At 21.7% G+C, this 16,921-nt stretch overlaps 8 protein-coding genes and 1 non-coding gene across 9 annotated transcripts; 5 read left to right on the top strand and 4 right to left on the bottom strand.

Annotated features, from left to right (window-relative positions):
* Window positions 1-416: 416 nt before the first annotated feature.
* Window positions 417-2,124, bottom strand: DDB_G0288495 (hypothetical protein; the record flags this gene model as incomplete). Its single annotated transcript, XM_631607.1, has 2 exons — window positions 417-1,740; window positions 1,850-2,124. 2 exons carry the CDS (start codon window positions 2,122-2,124, stop codon window positions 417-419), a joined length of 1,599 nt encoding a protein of 532 aa, XP_636699.1.
* A 343-nt stretch (window positions 2,125-2,467) lies between these two features.
* DDB_G0288493 (hypothetical protein) lies at window positions 2,468-2,947 on the top strand (the record flags this gene model as incomplete). The annotated part of the gene is made up of 1 exon (XM_631606.1): window positions 2,468-2,947. One exon carries the CDS (start codon window positions 2,468-2,470, stop codon window positions 2,945-2,947), a length of 480 nt encoding a protein of 159 aa, XP_636698.1.
* Window positions 2,948-4,044: 1,097 nt separating this feature from the next.
* On the top strand, window positions 4,045-4,844 carry gchA (GTP cyclohydrolase I; the record flags this gene model as incomplete). Its single annotated transcript, XM_631605.1, has 2 exons — window positions 4,045-4,368; window positions 4,470-4,844. 2 exons carry the CDS (start codon window positions 4,045-4,047, stop codon window positions 4,842-4,844), a joined length of 699 nt encoding a protein of 232 aa, XP_636697.1.
* Window positions 4,845-5,240: 396 nt separating this feature from the next.
* On the top strand, window positions 5,241-7,142 carry rft1 (RFT1 family protein; the record flags this gene model as incomplete). The annotated part of the gene is made up of 3 exons (XM_631604.1): window positions 5,241-5,792; window positions 5,902-6,736; window positions 6,907-7,142. The coding sequence occupies 3 exons, from the start codon at window positions 5,241-5,243 to the stop codon at window positions 7,140-7,142; spliced, it is 1,623 nt and encodes a 540-aa protein (XP_636696.1).
* A 201-nt stretch (window positions 7,143-7,343) lies between these two features.
* Window positions 7,344-8,186, bottom strand: DDB_G0288489 (hypothetical protein; the record flags this gene model as incomplete). Its single annotated transcript, XM_631603.1, has 1 exon — window positions 7,344-8,186. The coding sequence occupies one exon, from the start codon at window positions 8,184-8,186 to the stop codon at window positions 7,344-7,346; it is 843 nt and encodes a 280-aa protein (XP_636695.1).
* A 709-nt stretch (window positions 8,187-8,895) lies between these two features.
* Window positions 8,896-9,219, bottom strand: DDB_G0288487 (hypothetical protein; the record flags this gene model as incomplete). Its single annotated transcript, XM_631602.1, has 2 exons — window positions 8,896-8,934; window positions 8,968-9,219. The coding sequence occupies 2 exons, from the start codon at window positions 9,217-9,219 to the stop codon at window positions 8,896-8,898; spliced, it is 291 nt and encodes a 96-aa protein (XP_636694.1).
* A 1,068-nt stretch (window positions 9,220-10,287) lies between these two features.
* On the bottom strand, window positions 10,288-13,324 carry DDB_G0288499 (hypothetical protein; the record flags this gene model as incomplete). Its single annotated transcript, XM_631601.1, has 2 exons — window positions 10,288-10,675; window positions 10,971-13,324. 2 exons carry the CDS (start codon window positions 13,322-13,324, stop codon window positions 10,288-10,290), a joined length of 2,742 nt encoding a protein of 913 aa, XP_636693.1.
* Window positions 13,325-15,462: 2,138 nt separating this feature from the next.
* On the top strand, window positions 15,463-15,535 carry tRNA-Asn-GUU-15. Its single transcript has one exon. It is a non-coding gene; the product is annotated as a tRNA-Asn (tRNA).
* A 478-nt stretch (window positions 15,536-16,013) lies between these two features.
* On the top strand, window positions 16,014-16,921 carry DDB_G0288505 (hypothetical protein; the record flags this gene model as incomplete). The annotated part of the gene is made up of 1 exon (XM_631600.1): window positions 16,014-16,921. A coding segment is annotated over one exon (908 nt), but the record flags the coding sequence as incomplete, so codon positions are not given.

Here is a 16,921-nt window from a genome sequence, read left to right as displayed (position 1 = left end):
AATACCATATTCCATATTCTATATTCTTTATTCCATTACAACACCTAATTTTATTACCCAAAAAAAAATAAAAAAATAAAACGATTACGTGTTTTAAATAATATTCTTTTTATCTTTTGGTTTATTAAAAGACACCATCTTAATCTTTTCTTTTACTGAAAACCATTACTTTTTTAAAAGACACAATCTTAACCTTTGGGATTTTATACAATTCCAAACCCTTAAAATTAAGTGGATTTTTTTTAAAAAATAAAAAAAAAAAAAAAAAAAAAAAAAAAAAAAAAAAAGAAAAAGAAAGAAATAATACTTTTTTTTATTTATTTATTTTTATTATTATCATTATTATTATTTTTTTTTTTTTTTTTTTTTTTTTTTTTTTTTTTTTTTTTTTTTTTTTTTTTTTTTTTTCTACATGTTTATTTTAGTGGATAGAATACAGTTGGTAATGTATAAGTGTTTTTACAAACTCTACATATACCTTGAGTTGAATTTTGTTCCAATGGTATCAATAAACCACCAGAACACTTTTGATTTGTACAACAAGAATCTTTATAAATTTTTTCAGTTTGATTTTCATTTATCTTTTCGAAATGACAACGTTTACAATCACATTGAAAGAGCCAATTTGATTTTAAACTCTTTACTCTATCATTAATTTTTTGATTCAAAGGTATATAAGTAATTAATAACTCTTGATTCTCTTCAATATCACGTAATGTTATAATTGAAATTGTTAATTGATTAGTATCACCATAACTATTATTATTACCATTATTACCATTATTATTATTACTATTCTTTTTATTTATATTATATTCAATTAAAGTTGTACAATTTGGAAAACAACTATGATTAAATAATGACAATTTTAAATATACACCAGATCCACACCATAAATAATCATTATTTGGTTTCTCTTTATTATTATTATTATCATCATCATCATCATCAATTGAATTTAATGGTATTGGTTTATAAGCAGAATTCCATAAACCAAAATAATTTGCTCTAATTTTACATAATAATCTTAAGATATTTAAATCTGAACTTGATAAATTATCAACCAATTTATCTAATCCTTTTGGATCAATTGAATTATCAACCATTTCAGTATCACCTTGATTATCAACAAATCCATAATCACATTTTATATTTTCCAAACTATCTATTGAATCATCAATAATTATTTGAATAACTTTGGCAATATTAATTAATCTTTTAAAATCATTTTTCCAAATTTTATTAAATTTCTTTATTTCTTCTTTTTCTTTTTCATTATCATCTATTATTATTACTTTTTTTTTAACTTTTTCATTATTTTCATTATTTTCATTTTCTTCTTGTTCTCCTTCTCCTTTTTGTTCTTGTTCTTCTTCTTCTTCTTCTTCATTTTCAAATTCATTATTATTTTTAGAATTAATGAAATAATCATCTAGATGATCAATTAAATCTGGTATATCATTTGGTATCATTGGTAATAAGTCTATATTATTATTATTACTTGTACAAGTTTCAAAAGTATTGGTTGTTAAAGGTTTATTATGAAATATTGTAGATTGTTTTTCATGAATTCTTCTAGCTAAAATTTTTAATACTAATAATACAATATTTCTATCATCTTCTGCCATTTGATGTTTAAATGAAACTGTGAAATCTTGAATCCATTTACATTCTAATTCTGTATGTTTAGTTTCAATTTTACTATACTGTTTACAATAATTTGAACAATAATTAACTTGACTAAAAATTTAAAAAAAAAAAAAAAGAAAAAATAGATTAGTGGGAAAATTTTAAATGGTGGAGGGGGTAAAAAATTAAACAAAAAGAAAAAAAAAAAAAATAAACTCACAAACAAGAAGGACATGTTTGAAAATTATGTCTATTTGATTCTAATAAAATTTTAAAACAAGTTGTACAAATATTTCTTTTGAATTGATTATCAACGATTGCGGCATATGGGATATCCCTAAATACCATTGTACCCTTTGGTATGAATTTCTTTGAAAATACACATCTACCTTTTTCAGAAACACTTTTTACTTCTATCCATGGGTTAAAATCAAAATCTTGAATATCATTAAAATAGAAGCTATCACTACTATCACAATATTCATATGATATCATCTTCCTCACACATTAAAAAAAAAAAAAATCAACACACACTTTTTTGTCGAAATTAAAAAAAAAAATTAAAAAAAAATAAAAAAAAATAAAAAAAGATTTTTTTTTTTAATTTTATTTTCATTGACAACAAAAAGAATTTTCTTTTTAATCCAAAAAATTCAAAGATTAATAGAATCAATAGAACAGAATCCAATTTAATTTTTAAAAAAAAAAATAAAATTTTAAAATTAAAATAAAACATATATATATAGGTATTTTAGTTGAGAAAAATATAATAAAATAAAAAAATAAGAAAAGTTTAAAGAAAAATAATAATAAAAATAATAATAATAATAATTTGAAAATGCAAGAAATAAAATTACCAGTACCACCATTTAATAATATTGAAGATGCAATTAAAAAAGTTAGAATGGCAGAAGATGCATGGAATTCAAGGAATGCAGAAACTGTTTCACTTGCATACAGTTTGGATACAAAATGGAGAAATAGGAATGAATTTATTAATGGTAGAACACAAGTTGTTGAATTTTTAAAAAAGAAATGGGAAAAAGAGGTTGAATATAGACTAATTAAAGAGTTGTGGACATTTCAAGCTGGTAGTAATAGAATTGCCGTCAGATTTGCATATGAATGGAAAGATTTAAATGGTAATTGGTTTAGATCATATGGAAATGAAAATTGGGAATTCAATGAATTTGGTCTAATGGTTCAAAGACATGCATCAATAAATGATCTCTCAATTAGTGAATCACAAAGATTATTTCATTGGCCATGCGGTAAAAGACCTGATGATCATCCAAGTTTATCAGATTTAGGTTTATAAAAAAATAAAATAAAAAAATAAAAAAATAAAAGAATAAAAAAATAAAATATCTTGATAGTTTATTTCTATTTTTAGTGTTTTTTGTTTTTTTTTTTATTTATTTATTATATTTTTTTTTATAAAATTTATTTGTTTTGATAATTATGATGATATAAAAAAAAAAAAAAAATATCTTGATAGTTTTTTTTTTTTTTTTTTTTTTTTTTATTTTTTAATTTTTTTTAGTTTTTTTTGATGGTATCAAAAATAAACCATAGGTTTTCTTAAAATTGTAAAAAATGTTTGCAGAATATTTGGGATATTTAAAAAAAAAAAAATTCAAAAAAAAAAATTTTAAAAAATTGGGAACATTCTTTCGTTCTAGAAAAAGGAAAAATATTTTTTTCTTTTTTTTTTTTTTTCTCATTAATTTTTCATTTTTTTTCATACTACAATTTTTTTTAAAATTTAAAAAAAAAAAAAAAAAAAAAAAAAAAACAGAAATCTTAAAAACTAATTATAAGCAACACGACATATATGTAATTTTAAAAAAAAAAAAAATTAAAAAAAAAAAAATTAAACCCAAATTAAATAAAAAAAACTATTCTATAAATGTAATTATTCATACTTTCACAACCACATTCTTTGGCCCAATAAAAAAAAAAAAAAAAAAAAAAAGTGATAAAAAAATAAAAATAACAATAAATAATAAATAAAACCAAAGATTAGAAATAAACATATCATAAATATTAAAAAAGTGAATTTAAAAAAGAAAGAGCCCAACCCACCAATGCCGCATAAAATTACTTCTTTAATGCTTAAGTTTTATAATCCAACCAACATTAATTAAATCATTTTTTCACATTTTTTTTATTTTTTTAACTTTTTTTTAATATTTTTTTATTTCATTTTTTTTTTTTTATTTTTTTATTTCATTTCAATTTTTTTTTTTTTTTTTTATTTTATTTTCTAAATTAAAAAAATTCTGACAATTTATTTTTTTTTTTTTTTATATTTTATTTTTTTAAAATTATTCAAAAATCCAACAATTATTGTTTATACAAAAATAAAACTTTAGCAATAACAATAATAACATATACATATACAAATAAAATAAAATGAGTGACAATTTAAAATCATACCAAGATAATCATATTGAAAATGAAGATGAAGAAATTTATGAAAGATCAAATGGAAAAGGAAAGGAATTAGTTGATTTTGGAAAGAAGAGAGAACCATTAATCCATAACCATGAAGTTTTAAATACAATGCAATCATCAGTAAAGACATTATTAAGTAGTTTAGGTGAAGATCCAGATAGAGAAGGTTTATTAAAGACACCATTAAGAATGTCAAAGGCTTTATTATTTTTTACACAAGGTTATGAGCAATCTGTTGATGAAGTTATTGGTGAAGCAATTTTTAATGAAAATCATCATGAAGTAAGTTTTTATATAAAATTTTATATATATAAACATACACAATTATATAGATCTATAAATACTAACTATTTTTTTATTTTTTATTTTTACAAAAAAAATAGATGGTTGTTGTCAGAGATATTGATATATTTTCATTATGTGAACATCATATGGTGCCATTCCATGGTAAATGCCATATTGGTTATATTCCAGATCAAAAAGTTTTAGGTTTAAGTAAATTAGCAAGAGTTGCTGAAATTTTTGCCAGAAGGTTACAAGTTCAAGAACGTTTAACCAGACAAATAGCACAAGCAATTCAAGCTCACTTAAATCCAATGGGTGTTGCCGTCGTAATTGAAGCATCACACATGTGTATGGTTATGAGAGGTGTACAAAAACCAGGTGCAAGTACTGTCACCTCATCTGTTTGCGGTATTTTTGAAAAAGACTCTAGAACTCGTGCTGAATTCTTTAGTTTAATTAAATCAAATAAATAATAATAATAATTATAAATAATAATAAAAAAAAAAACTAAAAAATTAAAAACTAAAAAAAAAAAAAAAACAAACTACAGTAATAACAATAATCCTCCTCTTCCTTCCTTTTTCCTACCTTCTCCACCTTTTTATCTTCAAATGTATAATTCTATTTAAAGAAAAAAAAAAAATAAAAAAAAAAACAATAAAAAAAAAAAAATAATTATCAAAAACTATATTAAAAAATAATTTCTTAAAAGTTGTAATATACTTTATCATAATAAAAAGAAAAAGAAAATTCTGTTTTTTTTTTTTTTTTGATTTAGATTTGTGATGGTGGATTTCATTTTTTTTTTTTTTTTTTTTTTTTTTTTTTTTCTAATTTTTTAATTTTTGAGGAATAAACAAAAAAATAAAATGAAACAACCACAAACAGAATCAAATGTATTAAAGAATGGTTTAGTTGGAGCATTCTATTTAATTGGATTACAAATTATATCAAGATTATTTACATTTATTATTAATACATTAGTAATTGTTGGAGTTGATGATAGTATTTTTGGAGTATCAGCAATTCAATATCAATTATTGTCATCAATAATTTTATTTTTATCACGTGAAGCAATTAGAAGAGCATGTACAAGAGTTAATATTACAGATAAATTAAATAATGATAATAATTTAAAATCTGTTATAAATTTATCATGGTTAGTTTTACCAATTGGTATTGGATTATCAATCATTTTTGAAAACTTTTTCCTCTACACATCAACAAAAGAAACATTAGAAATCTTAAATTATCATTACGGTTTAAGATTATTTACAATTAGTTCAATATTAGAATTATTAAGTGAACCAATGTATATTTTAGCTCAAAATTTATTACTCTTTAAAATTAGAACTACAGTTGAAGGTTTTGCATTATTTTTTAAAACTTTTTCAACTTATTATTTTATTGTAATTTTAAATGTAATTATTAATTAATTAATTAATTATTTATTTATTATATTTTATTATTAATATATACATATTAATATATATATATATTTTTTTTTTTTTTTAAAAAAAAAAAAAAAAGATGGGATTAATTGGATTTGGATATGCACAAATTTTATATTCATTAACATTAGTAATTGGATATTTTGGATATTTTTTAATTAATATAATTAATAATAATAAAAATAAAGATAATAAAGAATTTTCAAATTGTTTTAAATCAATTGATCAATTATTTCCAAAATTTTCAACTAGAATTGATAGAAATTTAATTAAATTATCATTACTTTATACATGGCAATCAATTTATAAATTATTATTACAAGAGGGTGAAAAATTTGTTTTATTCTTTTCAGAGACAAATCAAGGTCAAGCTATTTTTGCAATCGTATCAAATTTAGGTTCATTAATTGTTAGATTTTTATTTTTACCAATTGAAGAAACTTGTTTTTTAATGTTTCCAAAATTATTTCCAACAATCAATAATAATAATAATAATAATAATAATAATAATAATAATAATAATAATAATAATAAAAATCAAGAAAATAATAATAATAATGATGATTTTAAAAATGGTGCGAATGTATTAATTGTAATTATGAAATTTTTAATTTTAGTTTCATTAGTTTTTACTTGTTTTGGACCAGGTTTTTCACATTTATTATTAAATTTATTATATAATAATAAATTTAGAGATACAAATGCTGGTGTTTTATTAGGTTTCTATTGTATTTATGTTGGATTTTTAGCAATTAATGGTGTTTCTGAATCATTTGTTCATAGTGTTGCAAAAGAAGATCAATTAAAAACTGTTAATTGGGTATTAATTATAATTGGTTTCATTTACTTATTATTCACTTTAATATTTTGTAAATTATTTCAAAATATTGGTATTATTTTAGCAAATTGTTTAAGTAAGATTTTATTTTTTTTAAAAAATAATTTTTAAATATTAATATTATTTTATATTAACACACTTATTTTATTTTCAAAAAAAAAAAAAAAAAAAAAAAAAAAAAAGATATGTTATTAAGAATTATTTATAGTGTTTATTTTATGAAATCATTTTTTAAAAATATTAAAGATATTAAATTATCAAATATGATACCAAATAAAATGGTATTATTATCATTTATAATATCATTTATAATTACAAATTTATCAAATAAGTATATATATAATGCTGTTAGTTTTAAATCAACATGTATCCATTTATTAATTGGTATAATTTGTTTTATTCAAACTTGTACTTTTATTTATCTTAAAGAATGGGTTTCAATTAAAGAATTTAAAAAAATTTTATCAAATAAAAATAAATAAATAAATAAAAAACAATTAATTTTTAAAATATAAATCTTTTTTTTTTTTTTTTTTATTTACAATATAAATTTTTTATTTATTTACTAATTAAAATGATTAAATGAATTTGAGAAAATAACAAACAATATATTTTTTTTTTTTTTTTTTTTTTTTTTAATTTTTTTTTTTTTTTTTTTTTTTTTTTAAAAAAACTATTTAGTTTTATAATTTTCTAGTTTCACCATTATCCCAAACCCAAGAGTTATTATTTAAGTGTGAAAGGTCGACAGAATAACTTGTTTGAGTTGATAATTTTGGTTTTGATTTTGGATCATTAGAAGGAATTTCAGTTACAGGTCTAGTAATAGTTTTTGAGGTTATTTCAGTTTTTGTAATTGGTTCCATTGAGGAGATTGGTTTTTTAAAAATTCTTGTTGTTGTAGTTTTAGTTTGACGGATAATTGTTCTCTTTTGATTTGGTGAGATTTTCTTTTTATTTAATTTACCATTGATTTTATTTGAGGATTTATTTTGTTGTTGTTTCTTTAATGGAAGTTTGGATTTCTCCTTTAGTAATGATTCATGAGTAAGATTCATTTCTTTAAGTTCATCTTTATCTTGAGCTGGTGTACGACTAAATCCTTCCAAATCACATTCTTTATCACGGAACATATCTCTTAAGCAAAGCATATGGAAATCGTCGTAATCTTGTTGCAATTGGTCTACGCATTTCTCTTGGATTGACATATGTGGTGGGAAGGTGAAATTCTTGAATGTTTCAGCACGTTGTTCTTTAAGGAGTTCTTTCTCATCCCATTTCTTCTCTTCAAGAAAATTCAATTCTCTATCATCGGCGGCGGTAATATCGAGTTTGTTTGGTCTGTCTAATTGTTTACCTGGATATTCATTCAAATTATCTTTGAAAAGAGATTTCAACGAGTAGAGGAAATAATCTTCATCCAACTTTTTTGGTTTTTCACCTTGTTTAAATGATTTATTTTGAAAGATATTAACATCTGGTTTAATTGGATTTCCAGCATATTCTCGTGCATACATTGTTGACATTTTTTTTTTTTTTTTTTTATTATTATTTAATATTTTTTTTTTTTTTTTTTTAATTTTAATTATTAATTAATTATTCTATAGAATATTTATTTGTTGGTTTTTATTAAAATGATAATTATTTTAATGATTTTAAAATACTTGGATTTTTTTTTTTTAAACCAATTTCCAAAAAAAAAAAATAAAAAAAAAAAAAAAATAAAAAAATAAAAAAAACAACAAAAGATTTTTTACTTTAGATTCCTTAAAAATTTCTATAAATAAACAAAATTTCCTTTTTAGTATTTTAAAAAAATTAATTTTTAAAAAAAAAATTGTTTTAAAAAAAAAAAAAAAATAAAAAAAAATATAAAAAAAAAAATATCCAGACTTCATATCATAGTTCTAAAAAAAAAAAAAAAAAAAAAATAAAATTTAATAAAAAAAAAAAATTAAAATTAAAATTAATACTCAATGTTATTTTTTATTTGAAAAGGATCTATTAAATTGATATTTTTGTTTAAACTAAAAAAAAAATAAAAAAAAAAAATAAAAAAAAAAAAAAAATTACCTTAGATTTGAGAATTATTTAATAGTTCTATATCATATATTAATTGAAACAAATAGTTCATTAAAAAGAATGATTTTTTTTTAAAAAAAAAAAAAAGATGTCATATTTGTTTATTTTTTTTTTATTATTTTTTTTTTATTATATTTCAATTCAGGAAAATTATTATATTTCCGGATTAATTTTATGTTTATAGCAAAATTCCTTTAATTTAGTATAAAAAATATTAATATTTACATCAAAAAAAAAAAAAATAAAAAATAAAAAATATTTACATACCATAAAAATTGGTTTAATATCTCTAATAAAATCGATTCTTTTATAATTAATATTATCAATTTTATTGTAATGAGGATAAATTTGTTCAACAAATTCCCATGAATTTCCAATTTGTTTTACTTTTTCTTGTTTTTCTTTTAAATATTCTTTTATTTGGTTATCTAAAAAATTCCATCTATTATCAGTTTCATTTGTTTTTATTGTTGCCATTTCTAATTTTTTGTTTTTTTATTTTAATTATTATTAAATACAAATAATTGTAAAAAAAAAAAAAATTCTTTTTTATATTGTCAATTTTTATTTTTTTTTTTTTATTTTATCCAAAAAAAAAAAAAAAATTAAATAAAATTTAAAAAATAATTAAATTACTCTTTTTAATAAAAGTTATTTATAAAAAGTGTATATTATAATAACTGGTTCATTAAAAAAAAAAAAAAAAAAAAAAAATAATATAAAAAAAAAAACAAAAAAAAAAAAAAAAAAAAGTGGGTGAAAGAGATATAAAAGAGATAATTGTAGCTCGATACCTATCCCCTGTCTTAAAAATATGTTTTTTATTCTATCATGTTTATTTTAAAATATTTTCCTTATGATTTAAAAAATCTCGTTTAAAATTTGATTTGTTATTTTTTTTTTTTTTTTTTTAATATTTCTTTTATTTTGGACTACTTTTATTTCCTTTTTTTCTTATTTTTTTTTTTTTAACTTTTGATTTTTTTTTTTAAACATGATTTCGATTATTTTTTAAAATAATCAAAGATAAAAATAAAAAATGTAGCAAAAACAAATCTCTGACCAGTTCTAGAATGTAAATGATAAGACTATTTTTTTTTTTTTTTTTTTTACACTTAGAATCTTGAAATCTTAATATTTTTTTTTTTTTTTTTAAAATCTGATTACTTACATCAAAAACTTTAATTTTTTTTTTAGAAATACTACTTTCCATTTTTAAAGAGAATTTTTATGTTTTGAAGTAAAAAAAAAATATATTGAAAACAAATAAAAAAATTTCAAAATTAAAAAAAAAAAAAATAATAATTAACCACTTTTTTTTTTTTTTTTTGAGAATGGTTATTTTTTTTTTTTTTTAATATTGTTTAATCAGTGTTTATCCATTTAAACTAAATGATAGTGATCAAAGATAAAAGTTCCAAAGTTTTGCAGACCATTCTGCATCAATGATTACACAGATCAACTTGAAATTGCTTAATAATATATTTTTTAATTATTTTTTTTCTAAACCCAGTTAATATTTTTATTTTAAATTTTTTTATTTATTTATTTATTTAAAGATTTTAATTTATTTGAAATATATAATAATGATTTTGGACCAAATAATTTTTCTGAATCTACTTGGTTGATAAATTGAAGTAGAAATTCTGATACCCTTACATTATCACCTTCAAATACGCGATATAGAAAAACATCAAATCGTTCGCCAAGATTCTTTATTTCTTTTAAAAGGTTGCCACTGTTTTCATTAACAAATTCTAAAATATGTAATCTTGAATTAACAATAGCAATTTCTAGAACCCTTAAAAAGATTTCATTATTTTTAACATTTTTTAACATCAAATCTAACAAATGGTGAATATTAGGTGAAAATTCAATATCATTAACAATGAATCTAAGTTCATCGAAATCAATAATGTCACCAATGTTTAATCTGTTAGTTAGAAAAAGAAATAGTTGTAACTGTTTATCCGAATTAAAAAACCTTGCTCCTTTTTTCATTTTATTAAAATGATTTGTAAACATCCAATCTAAAAAGTTTAAAAAATCTTTGGTAAAGTGATGGCCAAATTTTTATTGTTCTGCGTTTTTTTTGTGAAAAAAAGATGTTTGCTAATAGTTTGTATGTTTTAAAATTAATAGTTGTAGATTGAAGAGAATTGGTTGAGAATAATGTATTCTTTGGAGAGAAACAAAAAATTGATTCAATCAAATCAATACTCAAATACAAACGGTTTCTGATGATATGTGATATATAATTTTGAAAATTATCACCTCTGGTATAGTGGTCCAAGTATTCACAAATTCTTAATGTTGATGGAACTTTGAGTGTTAATGCTTCAAAGTGTTTTAATAATTTTAAATTCTTGAAATAGGAATAATAGTTATAATTATCATCAATAAAATATTCTCTATGATTTTCAAATAAATAATTTAAAACATCTACCGAACCAATATAAATTGTTGGGTTAAACATATATAAGTAATGTAAATCTCCACCCCCACCACCCAAATGTAATTGATAACCATTTATTTGTTTGAAAAAATACTTTATTAATTCTAAATCGTCGTGCATGACAACCATATAAAAGAAATTCGTTAATTGGTTTTCAACATTTCGTAAACCATTTGATTTTATTGATTGAATGGTTTTATCTATAAACTGAATCTTTTTTAATCTATCTGTACAATTTGAGAATAAAATATAAATTGACTTTTTATCTGGATATCTCATGATATCTATCAATGATATAAAATTAAGGTGGTCATAAAGAAAATGACCAACCAAGTCAAATGTTGGAATTCCAAATCTAAATGATTCATAATATTCTTTTAAATCTACACTGTATAAACTTTTATTTTCTAAATTGATATTATTAAATCCATCGTAATAATAATAATATATAATGGCTGATCTATCTTTACAAAATATTGAATAATATTCATCCAATAATTTCTTTATAAAGGTTTTATGTTCATCATCATCATCATTAGACCTACAACTATTATTATTATTATTATTATTATTATTATTATTATTATTATTATTATTATTATTATTATTATTATTATTATTATTATTATTATTATTATTATCTTCTGATTGTTTATTAAATCTTTTGAAAAAACTACTGTCTAAATCGGGTGTATATAATAATATTTCAAGCTCGCCACCGGGATTAATACTAACTTCTTCGGCGTCTTCAAACTGTGGAAAATCCATACGAGAATGATCGTATCGATAATGAAGTAAAAAAGAACAAAATGTTGTAAAGCTTGAATCTCCACAATGTTTACAAATTAATTGAACCATTTGACCACTTTTTGATTTATAGAATACTTTCCGTGGTATTCTATTTCTATTACTATTATATTCTTTAATTTGGTATGTTATTAATTTAGAAAAACGTTGTTCATCATCACCATCATCATCATACTTGACATTATTATTAAAGTTGAAATTTATTGGGTTTCCTAATGTTGATTTTAATTTTTCTTTTGGTGTTATTTTTATAAATGTTTCAATATCTTGAATGGTAATTGAAGGAGATGCTGAATCTGATTGGTCGTTTGTTTTCGTCATTGCTTTTAATTTTAATATTAATATACAAACTCTAATTAGTGATTTTATTGTTGATGTTGATTTTATTATCAACTCATTTTCTCTATTCGAATGAATACTCAAAAGAGTATCAATCGTTAGTTCTTGAAATTTATTATTATTATTATTATTATTATTATTATTATTATTATTATTATTATTATTATTATTATTATTATTATTATTATTATTATTATTATTATTATCTCTTAAACTTTGATAACAATTAAAATAGCATAGTAATCCTTTAAACATATCTCTCTTTAAATTTAATAATTTAAATGGAAAAAAAAATTTAGAAGAATTTTTTAAAATAATTTTTCTTAAATTTGAAATAACTTTATTTGGAGCAACTATTGTATCAATTGAATTATAATTATCTAAATCATCTTTTGATATGTTTATTTTAAATTTTGATTGTTCTAGTTGTGATTGTTCTAATAGATATCTAATGAATTTGTTAGCACCAACTGAAATTGCTATTTTTAGATCATAAACAGTTGGTATATGATTAAACTCTTCTATAAATATTTGATATACTTGTAAATTCTTTGATGTAATTAATGAAATGATTACTTTTCTATTAGTAAATTCAAAAAGGTGATTTCTAAAGAATTTTCTGTAAAATTCATTATCGCTAATGATTGTTTTGAATAATTTATTTAAAATTTCAATCTCACAACCTTTTTTGTCATAAAAATGTAAATATCTGCAATTTATTTTAATTTTATCTTTTAATAGACTGAATTGATTATTTCGAATCATTTCAGCTCCATCTGAAATTGTTTTATATTTTGGTGTAAATCGTTTATCCATGAATGACATTATTATTTTATTGATCACTATATTTCTAAATATCTTCCAAAATAATAATTCACTATATTCAATACCATCAGTTACTGTTAGCTTAATGATTTTATTAAATGAATTTACATTATTTCTTTTTTCCCCATTTTCTTTACATTCATTCTCTCTTTTCATTATTATAAACTAAAATAAATAAAAAAAATAGTTTATTACGTTGCAATATACTATTTTTTATTTTATTTTTTTATTTTTTTATTTTTTTATTTATTTTTTTATTCATTTTTTTATTTTTTTTTTTATTTTTTTTTTTCGCACTGAATGTCCCATGCCAAAATTAATATGGTTACAAATTAATATGGCTGCTGAAATTAATATGGCTGCAACTTAATAGTCATATTTATTTTAGCCTGCTGAAATTAATATGGTTGCAAATTAATATGGCTGCTGAAATTAATATGACTGCTGAAATTAATATGGATGCAAATTAATAGATAAATAATTAAATAATTAAATAATTAAATAAACAAAAAAAAGTAAAAATCACCCCTCTCCCATTGTTTTTTTTTATAACTTATTAATAATAATAATAATAATAATAATTCATTTCATTTTTTGATTATTCAAAAGAGCGCCTTTTTTTTTTTTTATAACTTATTAATAATGATAATTATTATTAAAGTTGGAATTTATTGGGTTTCTAATGTTGATTTTAATTTTTCTTTTGGTGTTATTTTTATAAATGTTTCAATATCTTGAATGGTAATTGAAGGAGATGCTGAATCTGATTGGTCATTATTATTAATACATGAAAAAAAAAAAAAAAAAAAAAAAAAAAAAAAAAAAGAAAAATTAAAAAATAAAAAGAAATTATAAAAAAATTGCGAAAATATATCTTGGAAATAAAAAAGAAATAATTGACATTATTATTTTATTGTCACTATATTTCTAAATATCTTCCAAAATAATAATTCACTATATTCAATACCATCAGTTACTGTTAGCTTAATGATTCTATTAAATGAATTTACATTATTTCTTTTTTCTCCATTTTCTATACATTCATTCTCTCTTTTCATTATCATAAACTAAAATAAAAAAAAATAAAAAAAATAACTGAAATTATATCTAACCCCAATCGAACAATTCACAAAACCAATTTTAACTACACTTCATTTTAAAATTAAAACTCTTTGATAACTCAAATTAAAAAAGAATAACCACTTTATTTTTTAAATTAAAATTCATAAATAAAACTATTATTTAATGTTTATTTCCTTTAATGGATAAACACTGATTTTATAATATTAAAAAAAAAAAAAAAATCAGAGATAAATAACTCTTTCCAAATCAATACTTAGAACGCTTCAACATATCAAAGTTCTCACCAACCTAACAAACCTAATTATGAAACCACTGACAGACTCAAACCAGGATAAAAATCAATGGAAAACCCACACCCCCCTTTACTATAAAAAGAGGAGTAAAACAGGGAGATCCATTATCACCTACTCTCTTTGTAATGGTGATTGAAGTAGTATCCAGAACTATTCTATATGATGGCAACATACCCTCTGAATAAACAAATTCAATAATAAGTTGTAATTATTAAATTGCTCGAAGGATACTATGCTTGGAAACACTTATTCTGGAATACAATAAACTTTTCAAACAAATTTTCTTAATTTATTTATTTGTTTAAGGAATTCATTTGGATATTTAAAATTTCTCTGGTCCGTTCAAGAGTTAGTTTTTAATTTTCTCTTTTTTAAATTCTAGCTAATTTGTGCAATGTTTATTATTATGGAAATAAATTACCAAAATAAAAAATTGGCTTTGAGCTAAAATAAAAAAAGAATATAAAAAAGCTTATTTGATGGTTTATAAAAGATGTTTTTTTAAATAGATAAGGCATTATAAATAAAAAATCTGCTTTGAGCTAAAATAAAGAAAGAAAAAAAAAAAAGCTTATTTGGTAATTTATCAAAAAAAAAAAAAAATTAAATTTTCTTTATCAAAAATTTTTTTTGAATTGGACTTGGAAGGCCTGAGGTCGATTTAATTATCAGATCGAACGGGATGATGTGTTTCCAACCTAGTATGGCCGTATACATTTCTTTATCAAAAATTTTTTTTTTAATAACATCACTCAATTTGAGTGTGTTCTAGGAGAGTTTATTTATAGTTTTTTTTTTTTTTTTTTTTTTTTTTTTTTTTTTTTTTTTCTTGTTATTCTTATTTTTTTATTATTATTATTATTATTATTTCTTTATCAAAAATCAGAAGGAGCTAAATTTATAAAAAAATATAAAAATGCCTGGATGGCTCAGTAGGCAGAGCGAGCGGCTGTTAACCGCTAGGTCCATGGTTCGATCCCATGTCTAGGCGAAATTTTATAGGACCATACCTAAGTATACATGATCGATTCCTTATTAAAACAACTGCGTAACCAAATTTTGTTTATTATTTCACCATATTACAAACAATCAGAAGACTATTTGATATAGATCAATACCATCTTAAAAAACCCGTACCGCGATCAAGAGGATACAAGATACACGTGAAAAGTAATTCATCCTTTTCTATCCTTAATCTCGGTCAATTTTAACCAATCTTTCAAAAAAAATCACCAATCCACCACGATCTACAGATCTAACTTACCAAATCGCCGATTCAAAGGAATCCCATCGAGATGAATTCCTACGCAGACGCGGCTAAAATGGCCAACCCCTCCACCCATATGGACGAGGCATCGGAGAACTTCATTAAGGAATTCTCCACAAAAACAGCAGAGATAAAGGAGACCTACCCCAAACTATCAATAGGCCTCAAAGACATCTCCAAATACTGCGAGACCATATTGAACATGACTGCGCTCTCAACCTACGAGAAGAACAACGGATTCTACCCAATTACACTCGAATTCCCCAAAATGGATCTCAAGGGGTTAGAAGAAATGAGAAAAACACTCTCAAACTACGATATCCCAATCGACAAGATATACATAGGCAAAGGAACTAGAAAAATGATCCACCTGATGATTAAAAACGAACAATCTCTCCTAAATATCATTAGAGATAGAAGCAAATTGGGAACCTTCATCACCTCCAGTAGAGACTTCCACGTCCTCACAGGAAGAGTAAGAATTCCCAGAGAAAAGGCAGGAATAGTGGACGCCCTCATCAAAACTGCCTTTGCAGAAGAAATACCCTATGCAATATACAATACTATATACTCCACCGACCACCTCATAGTATTCGGTCTAATAGAATGCAAAATAGGCGATCAAATGAAATCTGGCCAACACATTACAGAAATCGCAAACTTTACCATCAGAACGGCCACCAAAACCTACTCCTCACAAAAGAAAAACAAGAAAGTAGAGACAAACAACACGGAGGAACCATTAGAAGATGAGATGACAGATCCTCCTAACACCCAAAACAGGATAGCAATCAAATCCTCTCAACCAAAACCACAACAACAAACAAACAACCCAGCAAACAATCAGTCTGATAAACAATCAACACAAGAGAAAAAAGCCCAAGCAAAAAAGTCATCTCAACCTCTTCCCCCCAAAAACCCAGCAGAATCTCAATCTGTCAAACCCACCACAACCACTACCACAACATCCAACGCCATCCAAAAAGACAATGCCAACAAAACAAGCACTAACATCCATTCATCCTCGGAAAACAGAGAGAAGACACTAAACATCCCTCCATCACATAAACGCAAGAACGAGGAAATCCAGTCAAACAATGAAGTCAACCA

Source organism: Dictyostelium discoideum (assembly GCF_000004695.1).
Source record: "Dictyostelium discoideum AX4 chromosome 5 chromosome, whole genome shotgun sequence".
In the NCBI taxonomy this organism is placed as follows: domain Eukaryota; phylum Evosea; class Eumycetozoa; order Dictyosteliales; family Dictyosteliaceae; genus Dictyostelium; species Dictyostelium discoideum.
This window is presented reverse-complemented; position numbering and strand designations above follow the sequence as displayed.